Consider the following 26,080-nt stretch of genomic DNA (forward strand, 5'->3'; position numbering starts at 1 on the left):
TACATTCATCTTCTCAAGAGAACAGTCATAGGGTTCATCAGATTCTTAGAAGAAAAATGAAGAACCACTCTTTAGCAGATGCCATATTTTCTCTTTGAATCAAAAAGATCAATTGAATCAAATATATATTTGGCATTTTATTTTCTACTTTATGTTTCTGTGTATGCTATTTTCTACTGTTAATTTATGTACCATGAGTTGAAAATTTATCAATTCCTAACAATCTTTAAATTACCTTTGAGAATATTTAATGTGTGCAATTAATACAACTATAAAATATATTTAATATAAAATACTGTTAATGCATTAGGAGGTAAAGTAAATTTAATGTTCAAGATTATTTCATCTGAATGTTTTAAGGTTGACATGATAGCCACAGAGGATATATATTTTTTAATATGAATATATATGCAATTCTTAGCCTTGATTAAGAAGCCTATGCTTTATTCATTATCCCTGATAACTGTTACTGCCGTCATTTTTCTGTTGCTGTATGTTCCTCCAGTTAAGACTAATTTTGTCCAAATAATGGCATATTCCAACATGAAATTATTTCTTTGAGTTTCAAACAAGTTTTACCTTAAATGTGTATAGAAATTGCTAGTGACCTGTTTGTTAGCTTATTGCTTCCAGTAGAAATGTCTTGTCAAACTGATTTGTTAGGATATAATTAGTTCTTCAGAAAATAACTACTCTGATTTGATAAGGTTGATACATCAAAGCGTTCTGAGATGGTTGCTAGATGTAGGTAGTATTCATTAAATTCCTATGAAACCCCAGTGAGTGCCCTGGCTAAATTTTAACTTGGGACATTTTGATTTCTGAATATACGTGATAGCTCTAATTTCATGAACAACTAGTTCCTATGATGAACTCAGAGTGACTGCAAAGAATAAGACAACATATGAATGGGTCAGTGTCATCTTACGTCTTTCCTTTCTGTACAGGGAAATTGGTCTCTAAAGAGATTTAAAATGGACCGCCAGGGTGTGACTCAGGTGCTGTCTCGCTTGTCATACATATCTGCATTGGGCATGATGACCAGAATCTCTTCCCAGTTTGAAAAAACAAGAAAAGTGAGCGGTCCTCGATCCCTGCAGCCATCTCAGTGGGGGATGCTCTGTCCATCGGACACTCCTGAGGGAGAGGTAAGGCGTCCGAGGCGCCTCTGCTGTGCTGCCACCAGCAGCTGTGGCAATGCACTGCTTCTGCTCCCGTTCCCACAGGCCACATCCTTTCTTGGGTCCACTACCCATTTGGCAGAGAAATATTGATGCAGCCTGTCAGAAGGACATCAGTATCATTCCAAAGCCAGTACGTACAGAAGTATTTGATTTAGGATCTTGCCTAAATAGAAATAGGGTCCACATTTTCTTGCTTGCTTTAGTATATCCCAAGAATCAAACCATGCGTTTAGAGGGGACAAGAATGTGAAGGAAAATGGAGAGACCATCACCTGTGCTCTTCTTAAGCAACTCCTTATTTTCTTTCAGTCAACTTGCAGGACATCTGAGTCACAGTTGCAGCCAAACAGAAGCGCACAGTCCAAGACCTAACTTAGACAGGAAACAAACCTAAACATGAGACCAAGAAAGTTAAGTTTCCTTCTGTAGCATGGCCTGTGTCCCACACCATGGCCTTTCTCCTTCCTGGTGACCAGTGTTGGTTTCACTTGATTTTATTCTTTCTGAATTATTAACTTCCTGAGGAAGGAACCATTGTATCCCATGCCACATTCAGAGTAGAGGTCCCACAAATATATACTGAATTAATAAATAAGTTAATTATGACAATAAAAGGTGTAAGTTCCAAAATGCAGAAATTTGTTGTGACTTGGAGAGGTGAAAAAAGAAGTCCATGCAGAGTTAAGATTTTTAGAAATTATCATCCTCCTAATTTATCTTAAAACATATGGAAATTTACATTAAAATAATGCAGTGTGTCAAATTTGCATAAGGTACACATCTTGAGTATTGGAACACTAAATTTCGCTAAACTTGATAAAATACTTTTTTTGTGCATCACTACAGTAGATGATTTTTAATAATTGAAGGTATAATCTTTACATGTCACTTTATCTATTTGCTATGTAGTATGCTCTTATTCATATGTTTTAGATCTTTTTGGGGGGTTGTATAGAAGTAAAAAAATGTTTTTTGAAATAATGTCAGACATACGAGAAAGTTGCAGAAATAATACAATTTCCATAATCCTTCACCTAGATTCCCCAAATGAGAACATCCTATATCCTCATAGCACAGTCATCAACCTCATGAAATTAATGTGGATAACAGTACTGTAATTTATAGATTTTATTCATATTTTTTCCAGTTGTCCCACTAATGTCTTTTTTCTGATCCAGGATTATATATTGCTTTCAGTTGTCAAGTTTCCTTATTCTTAATTTGAAGCAGTTCTTCAGTCTTTCTCTACCTTTTATGACCACGAAGCTTTATAGAATACTGGTCAGTTGTTTTGTACACTGTCTCTCATTTCAGGCCAGAGGTTTTATATTTTTATGTGTCCATATTTATCAGTGTTTTCCTTTACTATATTTCACAATGTTATCTTACTGACTGTGATGTTCTGTTGTCTGGAACTAAAGATTTGTGTGATCAGTTTCTTTTTGGGGGGTCATCTATGATGCCATCATTATTTGCCACTCCAAGTAGTACTGTACTCAGCATTTCTGTGGCTAAATCTATGTTTATATCCTGTTACCCTAGAATAAATTCCTCTGGGTTTAAGGGTATATACATTTTTAAGGTATTTGTATGAATCACCAAAGTCCCCTACAAGGTTGTACTATTTTGCATTGCTACCAGCAAAGTTGTAAGCTATTTTTAGACATGTATTGAAAATTCAGACATGTACTGAAAAATATTTTCAATATTCTGTATTCGAATGTTCATCCTTAAAAATGCCTGTCTTTTGTTTTGTAGGCATGTGGTTTGGTTAAAAACTTGGCCCTTATGACACATATCACTACTGACATGGAAGATGGACCCATTGTTAAGTTAGCCAGCAACCTGGGAGTAGAAGATGTGAATTTATTATGTGGGGAAGAACTCTCTTACCCAAATGTGTTTCTCGTCTTCCTCAATGGTGAGTATATTATGGAGATGTATTGATCCTGAACAGTCTGGGGTTAGGAGGATCCATTTTCATCCATGAATTTAAAGCATAAATATACTTTAATTCTGGACCCAAGTTGACCTTAATTTAAAGGTAGAAAAAAATGGTAACAAACAGTTATCCCATTGGCTGGATCATCCAGGTTCTGAGGGAATACAGCTATCAGAGCTAAAGGGTCACATTGCAGACTGGCTGCCTCTCTCCTTTTGCAGCTTCCAGCATATCCATGGTGGAATAAAGCTCAACATAGTATCTTTATGTTCAAGTTAAGTTTGTGAGGCATTCTGCAGAAATAATCAATCAGCCCTGAGAGTTAGTTGACTTAACAGTCAGCAGCTTGATAATTGATTGTGAATAGCCTGCAGCATGAGGGCCATTTTCCTTTGGCTCATGCTCCAGCTATTTCTTTAGCATCCCCTTTCCTACCCGTCAGAGTCCTCTGGCCTCAGTGGCACATGCCCCTTGTCTTTCCTACTTGTAACTTGGTGTTGAAGGTGCCTGTCCCCTCACTGTCTCCTCCCCAGCATGCTCCGTGTGCTCATCCTGACTACATGACCCCATGCTCTTCTCTCCATCCTCCAGCTCTGGGAGGCATTAATCCTTCACTGCATGGACCGGTGAGAAGGGCAACAGGGCTGTTGACCACCTGCCACGTTCAGGGCTTCCCAGCCATGAACTCTGAGCAAGCCCTCACTTTGCATTTTCACCCAGTACCTCGCTGAGTCCTCACGCTAACCCTATAGGGCAAGGTCCATGTTCCTCATTTCACAGAGAGGATAACAGCAAAAGTGCCTTAGTAACAGCAGTTCCTCGGTGCTAGGCAGAGTTCTACGTGCTTGTGTAAGATCTAACTCATTAAATCCTCACATCGACCCTTTGGAAGTGATAAGAGCCAGTGTTCAAACCCAGGAGGTCTGGACCTGATGTCATTTCCCTAGCATGATGCTGACTGACGAGGAAAATGAGGCTGACCTTTCCAGTGTTACTCAGCTGACATGTGGAAGAGCTGGCCACTCCACAGCCTTGCAGACTGGCTGCAGGTGTTAATAAAAAGTATTTTCAAATGACTTTTCAGTGCTGCTTATCATTTTTATCGGGTGGGTATTTTAAATCCAATTAGATTTATCTTTCATTTTTGTCTTAAATATTCTTCTTTTTGCTTAGGTAACATTCTAGGTGTCATTCGAGACCATCAGAAGCTAGTGAACACATTTCGACTGATGCGAAGAGCAGGATATATCAATGAATTTGTTTCCATCTCAACAAATCTCACAGATCGATGTGTCTATATTTCCTCTGATGGAGGAAGGCTGTGCAGGTATATAAGTTGCTAAGAAGAGTTTTTAAGAATCTCTGTTTACTTTTGAAAGAAATAGACTTGTTTTTACTTTTGAGTCTACTTTAACAACTCTCTTGCTATTAAGTTAAATTTAATTCAGTTAGCAAACACCTCATGAGTAAGCATACAGGTTATGGAGGATCCAGAGATTCATGGGAGTCAGTCTCTGACCTCAGGAAGCTCAGTCTGCTGACAAAGGCAGAAATAATTACTGATAACCAATCATGTTAATTTATTATTTCAGTAGATGTGCAATGTGTATGGCTTTAAATATATTCAACCCCATAAGGTTGGATTAATATTTAACAAATGAGGAACTGGGATTTAGTGAGACTAAGTAACTTACCCAAAGCTAGGTAGTGGTAGTCTGTTTTTTACTCAAAAGCTCCTAGACTCCACAATTTGACTCGAGCAGTCATGATTTTACCAACTATATTCTGTCGCTATGAATGGGACTTTGAAAAGATGAGCTGGATTGAGTACCTTGGATGAAGGAGGAAGGGAGAAAGACTGAGGAATGGCAAGAATAAAAAATGTGGAGGCATAAAGACATAAATAACTTTAGACCCAATTGAAAAGTAGGTGTGTTTTAGTCATTCAGCAAATATTAAGGGCTTATTATGCACAGGTACTGTTTAGGAGTTGAGGGTACAAAGATGTGTCGGACATGGTATCAGATCTTTTGGGGATATGCAGGGATGTCAGCTGAGGACCTTATCTTGTTTCATAAGCCTTCACTTACTATAGTCATTCTTTATAGTCCTCAGATTAGGGCACAAGGGAGTGAATAGCAATGTTAGAGTGATGGACAGAGCTTAGACATCTGTCAGTGCTGGGTGAGTGGGATGCCCGGTAGGTGTCTGTCCAGCATCCATTTCTTCTTCCAGTTTCCCTCCCCACTTTCCTCTGGGGACTGCTTTCCAGACCCCCAGCGGGCAGTCCTTTTGGGACAGTCAGGTGCCCTCTCCTGCCCAGCCAAGGGTCGGGCACAAGACCCGAGCCAGGCCAGTCAGACTCTCTCCTCAGAGAATTTGAATCTCAAACAGAGTAACTCGGGGGAAGAAGTGCTTGGAACTGATTCATCCTGACAGGAAGAAATGCAATAGTGTGCCCCTTACTCCTCCCTTTCTGGATCCTTGGCACTGTCCCAGCTCCTTTCTGAGGCTCATCATTTCACCTTTTCCTTTGATTCTTATCCTTCCAGTAAATTCTTACACTTTCACTAAATCCTTTTTTAAAAAATTTATTACTCTTGTATTTTAGTAAATTCTATTTGTGCTTAAGTTAACCAGAGTTGGTTTCTTTTCTTTGTAACCAAAGAACGCTAATGGGTGATACACCTGTCTGAATCCTAACTTTCCACTTACTGTCTTGTGTCATTCTTAGTTTATTACTTAAGCCTCTGAGCCTTGGCTTCCTTAGCTGTAAAAATGTAAATGATAATGCCTCCCTAGGATTGTCCTGAGAACTAACGGATATACGGGGTGGTAATTGACTTGAAGGTGCCAGTCACATATTAGGTGCTTATTTGTAGCTGCTAACATGGTCCAATTACAGGTGGGAAAAACAAAGACATTTTCTAGGTTACTCTTTTTTAGGATTCTTTTCTGTCTCATTACATCCAATGATAATATGGCATAGTCTAAAAGAAAACTAATTCTTCTTTAGAAGTAATTTCATAATGGCATAACATAGCTGTGGCAGGAAGAATTATAAGAATTTAGTGAGTAGAGTAAAAGCTAAGTGAGGTAGCTAACTGGGATCCACTCCTTCTACTCCTACTCCTATTATTGTTGTCTCTCAACCTGAACTAAACTGCAGCCCTTGAGTGAGGCAGCACTATTGCTCTGCTTTCCTACCGAGAAGCCAGGATTTCGAAGTAATGTTGATTTCCATGAAAAGTCCACCCAGTTCATTTTTCAGCAACTTGTATTCCCCTTTTGTAATTGTGCAGCTCCTCTTCTTAACTGTTTAAAAGTGCTCATTAGTCCTCAGATCGTTATTTGGACTTTAGGGTAGTGCACATAAGTGTCTGCTGGTTACTTGCTTCTCTCTGTAAGAGCTGCTTATCCAAATAGCAACAGCCCTTGACGTTCTGATGCCGCATGCCATCCTTTGTGTCAGTGTTTCCTTGTGGTGGTGAAGCCCCCAGAGGCAAATCACCACTGACAGTTACAGGTTAATCTGCCAGAACATGTGCCCGGAAGCTCCTTCTGCCGTATACCCATTAGATCACTAAAAATCACAGTTAGAAAACTTCATTCTCTGCAAACTTAGGGCCACTCTTTTTGGTCATGTGTAGCTTCAGGTAGCTTGCTAGTGTAGCCCAGTGATGTTTATCCTAAAGCAAACCACTCTACACAGCTGAAACTCATCAGATCTTCACTACAAAATGCCATCGTTATCCTCAGTGACAGCTCTTCTCTGCCTGCACACTTCATGGGTGGGGTACCGCATACTCCCAGTATGAAATCAGGAGACGCTTTTGGTATGGTGCATTTACAATGTTACACAACATGACATTGAAGGTTTTGTTTCCTTCTAGACTTATACTAAGTATCATTTTTATGTTGCCTTTACATATTTCAGAATATTTCAAAACCACATATTTTCCTAAGATACTTGGAGAAAATAATGTGTTTGTGTATATTATGTAAATGCACACATACTCACATGAGGTGGTGTGTCTGTGTGTGTGTGTGTGTGTGTGTGTGTGTGTGTGAGAGAGAGAGAGGGAGGGAGAGAGAGAGGAGAGAGAGAGGAAATAGGCCCCTATGCAAAAAATACCTTTTGTCATCAAGCAATCGAGAAATAAGTTTGATTTTATCTATGGCTTCCCTCATTTCACTATAGTAAGCTTACTTGCTGACTTAATTCCCCCATTGAATTTCTTTTCTTCCATTCCAGACCATACATAATTGTTAAGAAACAGAAGCCTGCAGTCACGAATAAGCATATGGAAGAGCTGGCTCAGGGATACAGGTAAAAGGCCAAAAGTAAAACTTCTCAGTCTCCTTACTATTCATTCGTATGGTTAATCAGCAGTAATATTGTTTAATCTGAGCTTCTGAGAAAAGTACATTTTAATTTTTAGTCTCTTAATTCTTCCCTACCAAATACATCAACCTATTAAAAACCTATTTTTCTGTATGTGAACTTGCTTGGACATTGTAAAATATTTATCAGTTTACATCATGAAGATTACGAAATGTTGGTGTAAATTCATGCACTGTTAAGTAAGAAAAGAATATGTTGATGTAGACACCATAGGTCCCTCATGGGGATTCTAAAGTTTTAGAAGGTATTTTTAGAAGTGGGGACCAAGACTCACAGATGTTTTACCGTTTTATTTCAGTGACTTGTGATCACTGTATGATCCAGGAATAACATGTTTCAAGTATCCCAATGTATTGATACTCTCTGGGAGAGAAAGGTACTTTGGTCCTAAATGAAAGCCAGTATCTTGCAATATTATATGTAACATACTGCAGTAAAGTGCTTTTTAATAATGTACATTTCACCAATGTTTTCCCAGGAATTTTGAAGATTTCTTACATGAGAGTCTGGTTGAATATTTAGATGTGAATGAAGAAAATGATTGTAACATCGCACTCTATGAGCATACAATTAATAAGTAAGTAGGATCCATAACAACCATAATTAAAACCTTTTCTGATTGCAGAAACTACTTTTTTCTCTTCAATTCTTATATTGTGTACTCGTAGTAGGAACTGTTGTTAAGTTCTATCTATACTGTTTCATAGTGAAGCAGAACCCAACTTTTATCCCAATGTAAGAGTATCACAATCTGCCAGCAAGTTATCTTTAGATATAATTATCCTTCTTATATACTTTGTACTTAATGTATATATATTTTTTAAAGAGTTGCTTCCCTGATTTCAGTATTTTATTACTGCCAAAATTAAACTAATCGATGAGGCTACATAAAGGTGTGTTTATCTCTTCTGGAGAAGATTTTGTCAGTGGACATCTGACTTCTGTCAATGCAGGAATTCCCTTCATCCTGTGTTGTAAAGCTATCTTTAAACTTACGTGCAGGTAAATATGAAATTGTAACATGTTCACAGCATTTCTTCTAGAAGAGTGATATTTTTAGAAGCATCTGTTTTCCATTTGGAATATATTGGAGGCCCTTTACATAACTTGCTGTCTAATTCATGTGACTGATGAGAATGCTTACCTAATATTGGAATTTTGCAGTTATCTTGTTAAACAATTAGGGAGTTTACCACCTGATAACTATGTTTTCAGTCAAGAAAATACTTTGTTTTCTGCTGTAGATGAAATATACCACTTTATGTTTCTTATTATAATTTAGTAAATAATGCTTTTGAGTCAGAAATTTTAATCCTTAAAGGTATGAACCACTCAGTACTATTTTTATACTCCTCATTTCAAGATTGAAAATAGATAACTGTTATATAGCAACCCTATGAATAGTAATTTCATCGTTCTTGTTATAAGCCAGAAACCTCAGTTTCAGCCTCCTTTCCTCATCTAGATACCCCACCACTCCCTTAGCATATCATGTGGACCTTCAAAATATACCTAAAATCGAATCTCTTTACTATCTCCACCTACTTAATCTATCCAGGCTACTGCCAGTGTTTGCCTGGATCCTCACAAAAGGCTGCTATTTTGCACATATTCCCATACAGTGTATTCTTTTCTTTCTTTTTTTCTGCATATTTTATTTTATTTTATTTTTTTTGAGAGGGCATCTCTCATATTTATTGATCAAATGGTTGTTAACAACAATAAAATTCTGTATAGGGGACTCAATGCACAATCATTAATCAACCCCAAGCCAAATTCTCAACAGTCTCCAATCTTCTGAAGCATAACAAACAAGTTCTTACATGGTGAACAAGTTCTTACATAGTGAGTAAGTTCTTACATGGTGAACAGTGCAAGGGCAGTCATATCACAGAAACTTTCGGTTTTGATCACGCATTATGAACTATAAACAATCAGGTCAAATATGAATATTCGTTTGATTTTTATACTTGATTTGTATGTGAATCCCACATTTCTCCCTTATTATTATTATTATTATTTTTTTTTTTAATAAAATGCTGAAGTGGTAGGTAGATGCAAGATAAAGGTAGAAAACATAGGTTAGTGCTGTAAGAGGGCAAATGTAGATGATCAGGTGTGTGCCTATGGACTAAGTATTGATCCAAGCTAGACAAGGGCAACAAAACATCCATGGATGCAGAAGATTTCTCTCAAAACAGGGGGGGTGAGGTTCTAAGCCTCACTTCTGTTGATCCCTAATTTCTCACCTGATGGCCCCCCTGCGACTGTGCCTGTCTTAGGTTGTTCCTCCCTTGAGGAATCTTACCCGTCTCTGGCTAACCAGTCATCTTCCGGGGCCATACAGGGAAATGTAAAGTTGGTAAGTGAGAGAGAAGCAATATTATTTGAAAAGGTTAGCTTTTTACTTCTTTGCAGATTTATGCCCTGTGGCTTCTATGCCCAGCATTTTTCTTGAGGTATCTTTACCACTTGGAAGAATTATGATACTGGGTAATTTCGATATGAGGCACGAATTCTACTTAAGGGTTGTAATTAGGAAGGAAGAAGAAAAGCTATAGAAGTAGCGGACGGAAGAAAACATGGGAAGATTGATTATTTCTTTGACATATCTTCTTGTAAAGTGACGTAAGCATGTATAGGTTTTAAACTACTAATTAAATTGTGTACACACATTAACATAATAGGAATACAGCTACATAACCAAAGCATACCTACAATTACCAGCCATCTCCAGTGAAACCAAAAAAACCAGTTAGGCACCCTAGGCATTTGTGAAAACTTATCAATGATATGATGGATATTGTCTAACTGAATTTGAATAGTTTCAGAAAAATCAGACAAATTAAAACAACACATTCCTGGGAACTGTTCACATCCCATCTGTTCTTTTAGCAGTAGATAGTCTATATTCGCAAGATTTTGGAGCACTGCAACTTGCACTTCTCCTAATTCTTGGTTGAGTTCCGACAGTATAGATCCAGTCAAATTTGTTGTTTTACTGTATGCACAGGCCAGCTTAGATATCTCCTTCTTCATTCCAATGGCAAGTCCAGGAACCGGTGGGATGGATGCAGCTACAACTGCAACAGCGCCAGGGTCTTTGTTGAAGTTTTTGGATGATCATCTTCTGGAATGACTCTTTCAGAGGATGTTGATGTTGGAAGTTCTTCTTCATATCATATCTTAATTCGTTTTCTGGGTAGCCAAATTAGGCTTTCATCCTCTGTATAAACACAAACAAACCCTTTGCCCACACTTTGATATGCCCTTTATACCATTGTGAAGAACTTATTAGAGGTCACCACACAGGAACTGCTTTTTTTTTTTTTTAAGAGAAAGGAATATTATCAGAAAGATGTATTTCCATAGCTGATCATCTGACACCCTTTAAATGATCAAAATTAAGGATATTTAAAGCATGCATTAATCATTGATTTAGTTAGTTATGTCCTATCAGGGAGTAATCCCCCTTTTCTTTTTTTTTTGTTATTATTAATCTACAATTACATGAAGAATATTATGTTTACTAGGCTCTCCCCTATACCAGGTTCCCCCCACAAACCCCTTTACAGTCACTGTCCATCAGCATAGCAAAATGTTGTAGAATCACTACTTGTCTTCTCTGTGTTGTACAGCCCTCCCCTTTCTCCCACCTCCCCCCCATTATGCATGCTAATCATAATACCCTCTTTCTTCTTCCCCCCCTTATCCCTCCCTACCCACCCATCCTCCCCAGTCCCTTTCCCTTTGGTACGTGTTAGTCCATTCTTGGGTTCTGTGATTCTGCTGCTGTTTTGTTCCTTCAGTTTTTCCTTTGTTCTTATACTCCACAGATGAGTGAAATCATTTGGTATTTCTCTTTCTCCGCTTGGCTTATTTCACTGAGCATAATACCCTCTAGCTCCATCCATGTTGGTGCAAATGGTAGGATTTGTTTTCTTCTTATGGCTGAATAATATTGCATTGTGTATATGTACCACATCTTCTTTATCCATTCATCTACTGATGGGCACTTAGGTTGCTTCCATTTCTTGGCTATTGTAGATAGTGCTGCAATAAACATAGGGGTGCATCTGTCTTTTTCAAACTTGAGTGCTGCGTTCTTAGGGTAAATTCCTAGGAGTAGAAATCCTGGGTAAAATGGTTAAGTCTATTTTGAGCATTTTGAGGAACCTCCATACTGCTTTCCACAATGGTTGAACTAATTTACATTCCCACCAGCAGTGTAGGAGGGTTCCCCTTTCTCCACAACCTCGCCAACATTTGTTGTTGTTTGTCTTTTGGATGGTAGCCATCCTTACTGGTGTGAGGTGATACCTAATTGTGGTTTTAATTTGCATTTCTCTGATAATTAGTGATGTGGAGCATTTTTTCATGTGTGTGTTGGCCATCTATATTTCTTTTTTGGAGAACTGTCTGTTCAGTTCCTCTGCCCATTTTTTAATTGGATTATTTGTTTTTTGTTTGTTGAGGTGGGTGAGCTCTTTATATATTTTGGACATCAAGCCTTTATCGGATCTGTCATTTACAAATATATTCTCCCATACTGTAGGGTACCTTTTTGTTCTATTGATGGCTTCCTTTGCTGTGCAGAAGCTTTTCAGCTTAATATAGTCCCACTTGTTCATTTTTGCTGTTGTTTTCCTTGCCTGGGGAGATATGTTCAAGAAGAGGTCACTCATGTTTATGTCTAAGAGGTTTTTGCCTATGTTTTTTTCTGAGAGTTTTATGATTTCATGACTTACATTCAGGTCTTTGATCCATTTTGAATTTACTTTTGTGTATGTGGTTAGACAGTGATCCAGTTTCATTCTCCTACATGTAGCTGTCCAGTTTTGCCAGCACCATCTGTTGAAAAGACTGTCATTTCGCCATTGTATATCCATGGCTCCTTTATCAAATATTAATTGACCATTTATGTTTGGGTTAATGTCTGGGGTCTCTAATCTGTTCCACTGGTCTGTGGCTCTGTTCTTGTGCCAGTACCAAATTGTCTTGATTACTGTGGCTTTGTAGTAGAGCTTGAAGTTGGGGAGTGAGATCTCCCTTACTTTATTCTTCTTTCTCAGGATTGCTTTGGCTATTTGGGGTCTTTGGTGTTTCCATATGAATTTTTGAACTATTTGTTCCAGTTCGTTGAAGAATGTTGCTGGTAATTTGATAGAGATTGCATCAAATCTGTATATTGCTTTGGGCAGGATGGCCATTTTGACAATATTAATTCTTCCTAGCCACGAGCATGGAATGAGTTTCCATTTGTTAGTGTCCCCTTTAATTTCTCTTAAGAGTGACTTGTAGTTTTCAGGGTATAGGTCTTTCACTTCTTTGGTTAGTTTTATTCGTAGGTATTTTATTCTTTTTGATGCAATTGTGAATGGAGTTTTTCTGATTTCTCTTTCTATCGGTTCATTGTTAGTATATAAGAAAGCCACAGATTTCTGTGTGTTAATTTTGTATCCTGCAACTTTGCTGTATTCTGATATCAGTTCTAGTAGTTTTGGAGTGGAGTCTTTGGGGTTTTTTATGTACAATATCATGTCATCTGCAAATAGTGACAGTTTAACTTCTTCTTTACCAATGTGGATTCCTTGTATTTCTTTGTTTTGTCGGATTGCCATGGCTAGGACCTCCAGTACTATGTTAAATAACAGTGGGGAGAGTGGGCATCCCTGTCTTGTTCCCGATCTCAGAGGAAGAGCTTTCAGCTTCTCGCTGTTCAGTATAATGTTGGCTGTGGGTTTATCATATATGGCCTTTATTATGTTGAGGTACTTGCCCTCTATACCCATTTTGCTGGGAGTTTTTATCATGAATAGATGTTGAATTTTGTCAAATGCTTTTTCAGCATCTATGGAGATGATCATGTGGTTTTTGTCTTTCTTTTTGTTGATGTGGTGGATGATGTTGATGGATTTTCGAATGGTGTACCATCCTTGCATCCCTGGGATGAATCCCACTTGGTCATGGTGTATGATCCTTTTGATATATTTTTGAATTCGGTTTGCTAATATTTTATTGAGTATTTTTGCATCTACATTCATCAGGAATATTGGTCTGTAATTTTCTATTTTGGTGGGGTCTTTGCCTGGTTTTGGTATTAGGGTGATGTTGGCTTCATAGAGTGAGTTTGGAAGTATTCCCTCCTCTTCTATTTTTTGGAAAACTTTAAGGAGAATGGGTATTATGTCTTCTCTGTGTGTCTGATAAAATTCCGAGATAAATCCATCTGGCCCAGGGGTTTTGTTCTTGGGTAGTTTTTTGATTACCATTTCAATTTCTTTGCTCATAATTGGTTTGTTTAACTTTTGTGTTTCTTCCTTGGTCCGTCTTGGAAGATTGTATTTTTCTAGGAAGTTGCCCATTTCTTCTAGGTTTTCCAGCTTGTTGGCATATAGGTTTTCATAGTAGTCTTTAATAATTCTTTGTATTTCTGTGGAGTCTGTTGTGATTTTTCCGTTCTCATTTCTGATTCTGTTGATTTGTGTTGATTCTCTTTTTCTCTTAATAAGTTGGGCTAGAGGCTTATCTATTTTGTTTATTTTCTCAAAGAACCAGCTCTTGTTTTCATTGATTTTTGCTGTTGTTTTATTCTTCTCAATTTTGTTTATTTCTTCTCTGATCTTTATTATGTCCCTCCTTCTGCTGACTTTAGGCCTCATTTGTTCTTCTTTTTCCAGTTTTGATAATTGTGATGTTAGACTATTCATTTGGGATTGTTCTTCCTTCTTCAAGTGTGCCTGGATCGCTATATACTTTCCTCTTAAGACTGCTTTTGCTGTGTCCCACAGAAGTTGGGGCTTTGTGTTGTTGTTGTCATTTGTTTCCATATATTCCTTGATCTCTATTTTAATTTGTTCTTTGATCCATTGATTATTTAGGAGCATGTTGTTAAGCCTCCATGTGTTTGTGAGCCTTTTTGTTTTTGTACAATTTATTTCTAGTTTTCTACCTTTGTGGTCGGAAAAGTTGGTTGGTAGAATTTCAATATTTTGGAATTTACTGAGGCTCTTTTTGTGGGCTAGTATGTGGTCTATTCTGGAGAATGTTCCATGTGCACTTGAGAAGAATGTATATCCTGTTGCTTTTGGATGTAGAGTTCTATAGATGTCTGTTAGGTCCATCCATTCTACTGTGTTGTTCAGTGCCTCCATGTCCTTACTTATTTTCTGCCCGGTGGATCTATCCTATGGGGTGAGTGGCTTGTTGAAGTCTCCTAAAATGAATGCATTGCAGTCTATTTCCCCCTTTAGTTCTGTTAGTATTTGTTTCACATATGCTGGTGCTCCTGTGTTGGGTGCATATATATTTAGAATGGTTATATCCTCTTGTTGGACTGAGCCCTTTATCATTATGTAGTGTCCTTCTTTATCTCTTGTTACTTTCTTTGTTTTGAAGTCTATTTTGTCTGATATTAGTACTGCAACCCCTGCTTTCTTCTCACCGTTGTTTGCCTGAAATATGTTTTTCCATCCCTTGACTTTTAGTCTGTACATGTCTTTGGGTTTGAGGTGAGTTTCTTGTAAGCAGCATATAGATGGGTCTTGCTTTTTTATCCATTCTATTACTCTGTGTCTTTTGATTGGTGCATTAAGTCCATTTACATTTAGGGTGACTATTGAAAGATATGTACTTACTGCCATTGCAGGCTTTAAATTCGTGGTTACCAAAGGTTCAAGGTTAGCCTCTTTGGTATCTTACTTCCTAACTTAGCTCGCTTATTGAGCTGTTATATACACTGTCTGGAGATTCTTTTCTTCTCTCCCTTCTTATTCCTCCTCCTCCATTCTTCATATATTGGGTGTTTTGTTCTGTGCTCTTTATAGGAGTGCTCCCATCTAGAGCACTCCCTGTAAGATGCCCTGTAGAGGTGGTTTGTGGGAGGCAAATTCCCTCAACTTTTGCTTGTCTGGGAATTGTTTAATCCCTCCATCACATGTAAATAATAATCGTGCTGGATACAGTATCCTTGGTTCAAGGCCCTTCTGTTTCATTGCATTAAATATATCATGCCATTCTCTTCTGGCCTGTAAGGTTTCTGTCGATAAGTCTGATGATAGCCTGATGGGTTTTCCTTTATGGGTGACCTTTTTCTCTCTAGCTGCCTTTAAAACTCTTTCCTTGTCCTTGATCTTTGCCATTTTAATTATTATGTGTCTTGGTGTTGTCCTCTTTGGGTCCTTTCTGTTGGGAGTTCTGTGTATTTCCGTGGTCTGCTCGATTATTTCCTCCCCCAGTTTAGGGAAGTTTTCAGCAATTATTTCTTCAAAGACACTTTCTATCCCTTTTTCTCTCTCTTCTTCCTCTGGTACCCCTATAATATGGATATTGTGCCTTTTGGATTGGTCACACAGTTCTCTTAATACTGTTTCATTCCTGGAGATCCTTTTATCTCTCTCTGTGTCAGCTTCTATGCATTCCTGTTCTCTGGTTTGAATTCCATCAATGGCCTCTTGCATCTTATCCATTCTGCTTATAAATCCTTCCAGAGTTTGTTTCACTTCTGTGATCTCCTTCCTGGCATCTGTGATCTCCCTCTGGACTTCATCCCTTAGCTCTTGCATATTTCTCTGCATCTCCGTCAGCATGTTTATGATTTTTTCTTTTTCAGGAAGACTGGTTAGGTCTGTCTCCTTCTCTGGTGTTGTCTCTGTGATCTTGGTTTGCCTGTAATTTTGCCTTTCATGGTGATAGAAATAGTTTGCAGAGCTGGGACGAGTGATGGCTGGAAGAACTTCCCTTCTTGTTGGTTTGTGGCCTTCCTCTCCTGGGAGAACAGTGACCTCTAGTGGCTTGTGCTGGGCAGCTGCGCACAGACAGGGCTTCTGATTGCTGCCTGGCTGCCATGGAGTTTATCTCTGCTGTAGCTGTGGGCGTGGCCTGGCTGGGGCTACTGCTCCAAAATGTTGGAGCCTGGTTGGAGGGGGAGCGGCCGGGAGGCTATTCATCTCTGTAAGGGGCCTCCATGCTCCCTGCTGCCCACGGGGTTAGAGTGCCCAGGGATCCCCAGGTTCCCTGCCTCTGGACTAAGTGTCCTGGGACGTTTCCGTCCAGTTTTGGGGTCCCTGTCCCTTCAAGACTTCCAAAAAGCACTCTCAAAAAAAAAAAATTAAATAAATAAATAATAATTTTTAAAAAAGCCGCTTGCTTTTCTTTGTCCTCGGGTGCTGGCCTCAGGGACCCGCTCACAGGTCTTTCTGTCCTTTTTCCCTAGTATCCATGATCCCACACAAGCACTGTGTCTGCGCTCTGGTCTGGATGGCTGGGGCTGGGTGTTCAGCAGTCCTGGGCTCCCTCTCCCTCCCTGCTGACTCCTCTCCTCCCGCCGGGAGCTGGGGTGAGGGGCGCTCGGGTCCCGCCGGGCCACAGCTTGTATCTTACCCCCCTTCGTGAGGCGCTGGGTTCTCACAGGTGTGGATGTGGTCTGGATGTTGTCCTGTGTCCTCTGGTCTCTATTCTAGGAGAGTTGTCTTTGTTATATTTTCATAAATATATGTAATTTTGGGAGGAGATTTCCGCTGCTCTACTCACGCCACCATCTTGGCTCCACCTTCATACAGTGTATTCTTAATAGATCCAAGTAGACTTGTCTTGTCATTGTTCTTCTCAACCATCTAGGAACTTTCCATCTCCTGCAATCCTTCCAAAGGCTTTCAAATTCCTACATGATCTGCCTACCCCCACCTTATGTCTGCAATATTATCTCCTGCCTCTCTCGTTTCACTGTTTTAATCACACTGGCTTCTTCAAACCTCAGGCGTGCTTCTGCCTCAGTACCTTTGCACTGGCTGTTCCTTCTGCCTGGAAAACTCTCATATACCTGCACGGCTCAGACCTTTACCTCTCCAGGTCTTCACTCAGGTGTCACCTTCTCAGCAAGTTTCTCTGATCACCCATTTAAGATAGAAACTCCTCCTCTGTCCACCCTTCTTCACTGCTTTTATTTTTCTAGTGCGTATTACCTTACAATAAAATCTATAAAATATATATTTTATTGATTATTCTGTGTATATTGTATATCTCCCTCCATCAGAAATTTCATGAAGGCATGGGTTTTTCTGTTTTGTTCCCTGCTATAAAGGAATATAATTATCAGTAACAGTATCACCCAATCACCAAGCTATCCCATGCGTCAAATTCATTTTATTTTAAAAATATAAAAAATGTGGTACCATTTAATTTATACTTAGAACATTTTTAAAATGCAGAAATGGGTAAAGTAAAAAGAATGAATCTTCTTCCTTCTCTTACCCACCAGAGTCAACCAAACTCAACCCTTCAGAAGTAGCCAGTGCTAATGATTTAATATGGACTCTTCTAGATTTTTTTTCTAAGTGAATACAAACACACATACAGGGTCTCACACAATGTGTGAGACAATGGCAGCTTATTTTCACTGTCTTGATTTTTAAACTTTTATTACTAACATCATTCTGGACATTTTTCCATTATTAGTGTCTTTGTATATATATTTATATTTATACATTATTTTATCGATTTTTATTACACCGTCTGACTACACATACATAGTTTATTTAACTTTGCCCCTGTGAATGAACATTTAGGTTGTTTGTAATTTTTCCACTACTGCAAGCAACAAGTTATTTAGTCTTAATTTGAGCTAAATTTAAGGCCTTTATGCATAGTAAATACAAAGTCTGTTTCCTGTTCAGGATAGAAGCTTATGATGGTTATAATGTTGAATAATAATATTCTTTTCTGTTTTATAAATCATAACTCAGAGTGTTTGAACTTTCAATTATTAAATAATACATGATATTATATATGTTGTCATGAAAAAAAAACTTAGATCTTTATCTTCTTCATTTTCAGTTTACCCCAAATCTTTACATCTGAAAAATTAGTTTTTATTTGTGTGGGGAATGTCAGATTGACGAATATTTAAATAAAACAGTACCTTTAAAATAAAACTCTTTTATTCTAGACTCTAAAATGTCACTATAATCTGTTTCTTTAAAAACAAAAAAAAACAAAGAAACCGAAACCTAGATCCCTTTCCCTCTCTGCTGACAAAGGCCAGAAGTGTCCGAGGATTGGGGTTTTGCTGAGTCATAAGGTCAAAACTATATTCTTCAAACAAAGAATTACCTGGAAAGTATACTCTCCAGCCACACTAGGGACATAATTCAATGCATATGAATTGAAGAAAAGTAAATGGATAACTGGATAAGTGGGAGATCTTTTGCCATGTATATTGCAAGTGGTTTTGCATGATGGGTTGGGTTATCTTAAAAATCACCTCTCTTCACAGGTACTGTAAACCATTGAAATTATTAAATATATGCTTCAGAAGCAGTTGAGCAAGAAACAGGGTCAACAGAGCCCACAGATCCTGGATTGTAAGATCTGTTACTTTCGGCAAGACCTAAAACCAGTCTGACTGTCCTTTGCCATCAAAATGTCCGGGTTATTTTATCATTAGCTCAAACTGAGTTTTGTGCAAAGTATATTATGAAATTAACCAAAATTCTGACACAGAATTTTAACTTCGGTGTCCGGGATCTGTAGCTGGAGCTGTCCAGTGAAAACATAATGCAGGCCATCTATATAACTAAATTTTCTAGTAGCCACGTTAAAAAAAGGAAAAAAGAAACAAATGAAACTGATTTTAATAATTTAGTGATTAAAATTATAGTTATAAACTAGTTATGATAAATTTAATAAATTAATACTTTAAATAATTTAATAATTAACATTTTGTATCAACACATAACTGATATAAAATATTGAGATATTTTACATTTTTTTCCAGTTTTCAGAATCTAGTGTGTACTTACAGCACATCTCAGTTTTGATGCTAAATCTTCATTGGAAATCTTGATCTGATTTCATAACATTTAAGTTGAAAAGTAGATTCACAGATCTAAGTTGTTACAAACATAAAAGGTTTTGCATAGCTAAATGGAGTTACTTAAATTAGAGTTTAAAAAGGTAAAGTAATTAAAATTAAGTAAAATAAAAAATTCACTTCCTCAGTCATACTTTTTTTTCCCTCGGTTATATTTGTCTAACTTTTCAAATGCTCAATAGCAAAATTATTTTATTTATGTTTTTATTTTACTAGCATCAAATTTTATTGTTTCTGAGATTTTATTATATAAATTATATATATTTTTTATTTTATATATAAATTTATATATATACTTACAGAAATTTTACTATCTGGAAGATAGTATTTTATTAATTAGGGGCTGACTCTTGGGGACCTAGGTAATAATATTTTTATATCCTTTAAGAGATACTTGTTTTACTACTTGATGCCTGAGACGTCTAATTCTTAATTAACTTGCTAGAGACACCACCCACTTGGAGATCGAACCTTTCACCCTTCTCGGCGTGTGTGCTGGCCTGATCCCATACCCTCATCATAACCAGTCCCCAAGAAACACATATCAGTGTGCCATGGGGAAACAAGCCATGGGTAAGATTTCTTTCTTGAACTTGGTTCTAAATACCTGGATAAAAGACTTACATCTTTATCCCTCACTAGTGTTGCATGTTTAGCCACATCAGGTGTTGCCCACACCTGAGTGTTCATCTAACTCAGAGGGTTGCCTCTGGAACTCTGCAGCTTGCAGGTGCCCCACCACATCTGAAGCTTAAACAAAAATGAAGAAAATTTCTCTGAGCTTGTTCCCTTGACCAAACAGAGAGGCATGGAATAAATTTCACAGAATTAGGGGGTAAATATAAAGAGAAAAGCCCTATAGAATGTAAGTTGTTAACGCAGAGAAATGGAAGAAAGAGCAGAAAAACCCAAGGTTAAGGAAATGGAGATAAAGATGCACACTGCATATTAGAAAGCACTTAGTTGTCTGGATGACCACCACTGAGCCCATTATATCCTTGCAATTGCTCCTATAGCTCCTGAAACATCTTATTAGTGTCACACCAGTTTCTTAATTCATTTTCCTTTCTTCCATTTTTCTTACCTTTCATCCATCTACCCATCCATCCGTCCATCTATAAATGTATCTGTTCTTCCATCTATAACAAATATTGAGCATGAACTATAGACCAGACAATAGGGCTGGAACCTGAAAGTACAGAGATGAGACAGAGCCTGTCCTCAAGGAATTCACAGTCTAGCAGGAGAAACCAATGAATAAAACAGTAATTTGGTGTGATAAGTGCTGTAAGAGACTGACAGCTAGAATCTAATGGACTAAGAGTGCAAAATTTGCTTAAGGTGAGAGAGTAGGTGGTTCCTGAAGAATAGAACTGAACTAAGTCTTGAAAGACCCTGAGTATTTGTCGCAGACAGAGAATATAAGCAAGCATTGAAGGGGACAGTCTCTGTACTTTGGTATGGCAGTTGAGTATAGTGTGGGTACAGAGATGTGCTGGAGAGGTGCCATATATTAGGGAGTTTGGGTTTTATCTTAAAGATTATACAGAGAGGCTACCAGGCAAAAGAAAGCTTTCCTTATGAGCTTTTTTTACAGTGTTTCTAAAAAATCATTTAAATCCCAGTAAATTTAATAAATTTTATTTCCATATATGTCTGTGACTTCACTGTGACTTGTCATCTCTGATTTAAAGTATGATTCCAGGAGCTTAATAAAGAAACTGTAGATCTGTGCATAGCCTGAGGGTAACACCCAAAATGCAGTTAGCTGCTCAGTTACCAACAGTCAGCTGCAATGGCCATAGCTCAACAATTAAGGAATCATATTTCTCATTACAGATAGAGTATATAGTTCTTTTTGAGTTTTTATGTTGTCTGTTGTTTTGCCACAAAGAAATGGCCTGCCGCCATTCACCTGCATGATGTAATGCCTGGACAGTTCAGAATAATTCCCAGTGGGAAAATCTAAACAGTGGCTCATCAATTTAGCCTTTCCCATTCATCCCCAGCAGTAGTGCAGGCCGATTTCCCGCTTGTGCTTCTGACTTGCTAACAAGTTGAAATATACAGTACTGAACCCTGCGTGTCATGAAAGGGCTATCACTTCTATTGGGTTTACCAAACCATTTTGTTCCATGATGTGAATCCTGGCTGAAACAATACACCTTTTGTGTAGAACCTTCCGCAGAATTAACGGAAGACTAATCATTCATCGCTAATGCCACTCACTCTTCACCGTGTTTGAAGATGTTGGGCTGCATCTTTTTTCTTTCAGCATATCTTTTTTCTTTTTTAAATAAAAAAGAGACTTGAAGGAAAGAAATAATATTTTTATCTTTGTAAAAACTTCCCTCCCTAAAAAAAAAAAAAGCCTTTATTTCATGGCCATGAGTATCTGAAACGTTGGGTTAGTTACCACACACAGTTAAGCAGGATCAGTGTGTACAGAAAGCCAGTTCAGTGTCTGCAGAGTTCTTTTGTAGTTTTCTGTGTGAAGGTTTTTTTCCTCGTTTTGTTTTGAGTGTCATTTGCAATTCATTGTCTGTGTTTTCTGAGGTTGGTGTATTCAGCTGCTCTGACCCTGGGTCCTGCACATTTAGCTCCTTGGATACAATCCTCTGACGTTACTGCTGACGGTAGGAAGACAAAAGCCACTGAATATCTTAAGTAATAAAAAAAAGTCTTTGTTACTGTTTGTTATTATAAAACACCTGACTGGAAAGAAAAGCAGTGAGATAAAAGTACATCTGAAGTTGGCACATAACATGGCCACATTTTGCTTTTAACACTGAAATAGCTGCAGAAGTATTGAGCGAGGTCTATGAAAAATCACATAAGGAAAAAGGCCAGCAGAAGGAGAAAACCCACAACAGAGACCTAGGTCTGTAAAGCAGAGCCCGCATTTGAGTTGGGATCCTCTGAGTCATCTTAATTCCATGCAGCCTTGACAGCTGATAATTTTCACTATTTTGTTTTAAATATGAACCATTGCTGAAGACTATATACATCTCAGAGATTCTGTGTGAATCTTCTAAAATAATATTTTAGTTTCTGGTTCATCCATTAGTCCATGTGGAAAGTGGACAGCAGTAGCCCAGAATCAATGCACTAAATATGCTAGCCAACCCGGAAAATTTGCTGTCTGCCTTTCAATACCATCCTCTTCCATTATATAGAGTGGAGTGAAGAAATGAGAAAAGTCATTTTCTCTCACTACAAAGGAGACCAAGAGTAGCACAAACCACAGAGATTAAAAACCTTACCTTGTATGTAAGAGAGCTGACTTCAGTCCAGCATGAAACACAAGCAGAGGGTGTTCCTTCAATCTAAGGCTCTCTGTTAGTAATAAAGTTCAGGTTTCCACACAGCATCTCACTGTGCTACTGAGAAACACCTCCCTCCCGTAGATACAGCTGTTTGTTGTGACATGATTCAGAGCAAAAAGTCAGGTAGACGGGTGTGGAAACGGCAAGGTCTCCAGGTCACTCAGTGCTACAAGCAAAGGCTGTGTTGGAGCTACATTGTACGTACTCACTCCCCCTGGCACCAGAAGCCAAGTTCACATGAGTCACGCTTTCATATCCTGCCCATTTTCTTAGTTGGCAATCCTCTAGTGGAACACTTTCTCCTATTTAAAAGGATCTTTCAGTCACTATCAGCTCAATTAATGAATATGCATCACATACCTCCCAAGCCCCAGCTTCTCACCAGCGCTTCCCCCTTCAACTCCAAATTGCTGGGACTTTTTTTGAACTTAGGAGTTAATGCAGCTTCTGCTTTTGTTTTCAATAGACTCTATTCCTAAGCAAAATAGTTCTAGTTCCTTCTCTTGTATTCCTCACTTTACAGTAGGATGGTATGTACTAGAAATAGGCTGGAGAATTTTAAAATATTAAAATCACATAATATACAAAGATCCTCATAAAATTATTTCATTCTACATCTCTTCCACTCTCTGAACTTTTTTTTAAGATTATTCTTTATCCATTTGGGGGTACAAAATGAAAAGATGTCTTGTCCAAATTGCCCCCAGCAATTGTTCTTTAGAATTCTGCTATTGGTTCAGAAAAAAAACTTAAAATCATCATAGCCATGACCTAAGTTATCTTAGCTAGAACACAAAAAGCATAAACCATAAAAAGGAAAAAAATAAATTGGACTTTCTCAACATAAAACTTGCTCTTTGGAAGATACTGTTAAGAATATGAAAGACACCATTAAGCCACAGAATGAGAATATATTAACAATACATATATCTGATAAGGGATTTGTATCCAGTATATATAAAGAACTCTTTAATAATATGACAACTCCACTAAAAGATGGGAAAACAAAGACAAAAACCAGACACATCACAAAGAATAATGGGAATGACCAGTAAGGTCATAAAAATATGTTGTCTAGTAAATGCAAATTAAAACCATGAGATAACATTACATGCTCATTAGAATAACTAAAAAAAATGACAAATGCTGACATATTTAATAAGTGTTGGTAGGAATGTGAAGCAACCAAAATGCTCATAAGCTGTTGGTAAGAATGAAAAATAGTATCATCACTTTGGAAAATTCTAGGTTGGTTTCCTGGAGTAAACCATACCCTTTCCAAACCACCCAGAAATTTCACTCCTGTGTATTTACCCAAGAGAATGAGCACACACAGACTTCATGCCTGAACATTCTTCACAGCTGCCTTCTCCACAGTGAAACTGGAAATAATCCAAATATCCATCAGCAGGTGAATGGGTGAACAAAATGGATATTCCTTTTATACAATGGAATACTACTCAGCAATAAAAAGTAATGAACTATGCTACATACAGCCACAGGGATGAATCTCAGAAGCATTGTGCTAAATGAAAGAAGCGGCACAAGAGTACACACCGTATGATTCCATTTATTTAAAGTTCTAGAAAACGCAAAATAATCCCTAATGTTAAAAAAAAAAAAAAAACAGATCAGTGGTTGCCTGGGTCTGGGAGTGTTGGAAATGTTCTGGACCTTGATTGTGGTGGTGGTTTCAGAGATGTGTGGATCTGTCAGATGTATTCATCATCAATTTGTACACATTAAATTGGCAAAGTTTCTTGTATTCAATAATGATGTTAAATAAAAAGGAACTGGGCAAGGAAGACAAAAAATACTTAAATGCATAGAACTTCATTTAATTTTTTTTCAGTATACATTTCCAAAGCTCTGAGCATTGTTACCTTTTTTCATCCCTGCTTAAAATAAAAAGTTCTTCACTATTTTAACCTGTATTTACATATCTTATTATGCCAACTGGTGTCCTCTTAAGATAGTAATGATTAAGAAAATATGCCTTTGTAAGATTATGTCCTAGATAGTAAGAAAATGAAATCATTGGCTTAAATAAAATGTTATCTACCTAAAATAGTTATAGCAAAAGGGGCAATAGAAGGAGAATTCAGCTTATAGATAGTTAGTTATTATATATATGCAGTGCCCTTATTAAGGAAGCTCAAAGTAGCAATAGAGCATCCTACTTTGAGCATGTGCTTCACCCACACTAGCCTTCAATTTAATTTCTGCATGACATTTTCTCAAAAATTCATGCTTATTGGCAAAATAGCTAGTCATTCATAATTTTTATAAAAATTACAGGGTGTGATGGCAGAAGTTTTATAACATAATTCAGATTTTAACCGACATGCCCATAGTCAGTGCTGCTAAAAATGTATATGCACGTATACTTCTGCAAGTTCTTTATAAAGTCTTTAAAGAAAAATTTCTGATGGAATCACAAGCACCAAACATTTGTTAAACCATTGTTATTAATCCATTCAACAGTCAGTTCTAATACCCAAGAATTATGTTCTGGTTCTGATAGCCCAATTTATAACAGGATCCAATCTCACTATTGTCAAGAAGTGCAGCCATTTATGCTTTCCTGCTGCATAATAATGCTTGTCTCAGTTTCAGAAGACATGTTTGGCAGCGTAGTGGGATGTTGCCCAAACCCTTGTCTTAAGCTAAGTAAAGTATACAATTGGAGCTGAAATCTCAACATAAATTTTAAATGATTTCATGTAAAGGACAAAGTTACTGTCAGTGAACTTTACCACAATTGGAGTAGCACTGATTTTATTTCTAAAACAGGAAGTGATCTATTTCCAGGTATCCTGCCCAGTTTATTAGTTGGCACTAAAGTAACATAAATTGGCAATTCATAGTATAAACCTGACAAAAAGTTCATGAGGTTCGGTTTACCGTTTTTTCAGCTGAAGCTTGATAAATTTTCTAGTAGAAATATATATACAGTCATAAAAAGTATAATTTGACTTCAGTTTCATTTCCTTGATATTTGTTGAGCGATTGTAGTGAGCCCAGCGCAGCACTGTACTAGGTGCTTGTTTCTTTAACACCCTAGAGATTTCATTATTTCTTTCAAGAGAAATCATCAAGGAGCACCACATTTTTGCCGCCTGAACAGATTATTATCATCCCTGAATTGAAATCGTTGATTTAATGACATGAATACAGAGAAAAGTATAAAGGAAATAAATACTGAGTTTGGGTATCTGCTCACCCGAAAGCTTAACTCTATTAAATGGCACATAGACGTGTTGGGGTGTGTGGGTGTTGTGGGTGTGTTACTGTGGAAGCATGTTCAGAGAGACTTAAAGCTACCTTTTTAGCCACTGGGGGAAAAAAAGAGAT

General features: G+C 37.7%; 1 protein-coding gene across 6 annotated transcripts in view; it reads left to right on the plus strand.

The window, feature by feature from the left end:
* The window catches only part of POLR3B (RNA polymerase III subunit B), a 142,991-nt gene that overhangs the window by 47,888 nt on the left and 69,023 nt on the right, over positions 1 to 26,080 (plus strand). For all 6 annotated transcript variants that reach the window (XR_012121562.1, XM_073213784.1, XM_073213782.1 and 3 more), the window contains 6 exons: positions 948 to 1,148; positions 2,943 to 3,105; positions 4,300 to 4,453; positions 7,382 to 7,456; positions 8,010 to 8,108; positions 19,846 to 19,973. Coding sequence is in view for 5 of the 6 variants with exons in the window: in XM_073213784.1 (XP_073069885.1) it covers positions 948 to 1,148; positions 2,943 to 3,105; positions 4,300 to 4,453; positions 7,382 to 7,456; positions 8,010 to 8,108; positions 19,846 to 19,973 (820 nt within the window). In the remaining variant the exon portion in view is untranslated. The remainder of the gene's footprint in view (positions 1 to 947; positions 1,149 to 2,942; positions 3,106 to 4,299; positions 4,454 to 7,381; positions 7,457 to 8,009; positions 8,109 to 19,845; positions 19,974 to 26,080) is intronic.

The sequence above is a fragment of the Manis javanica genome, chromosome 10 (assembly GCF_040802235.1).
Source record: "Manis javanica isolate MJ-LG chromosome 10, MJ_LKY, whole genome shotgun sequence".
Classification (NCBI taxonomy): domain Eukaryota; kingdom Metazoa; phylum Chordata; class Mammalia; order Pholidota; family Manidae; genus Manis; species Manis javanica.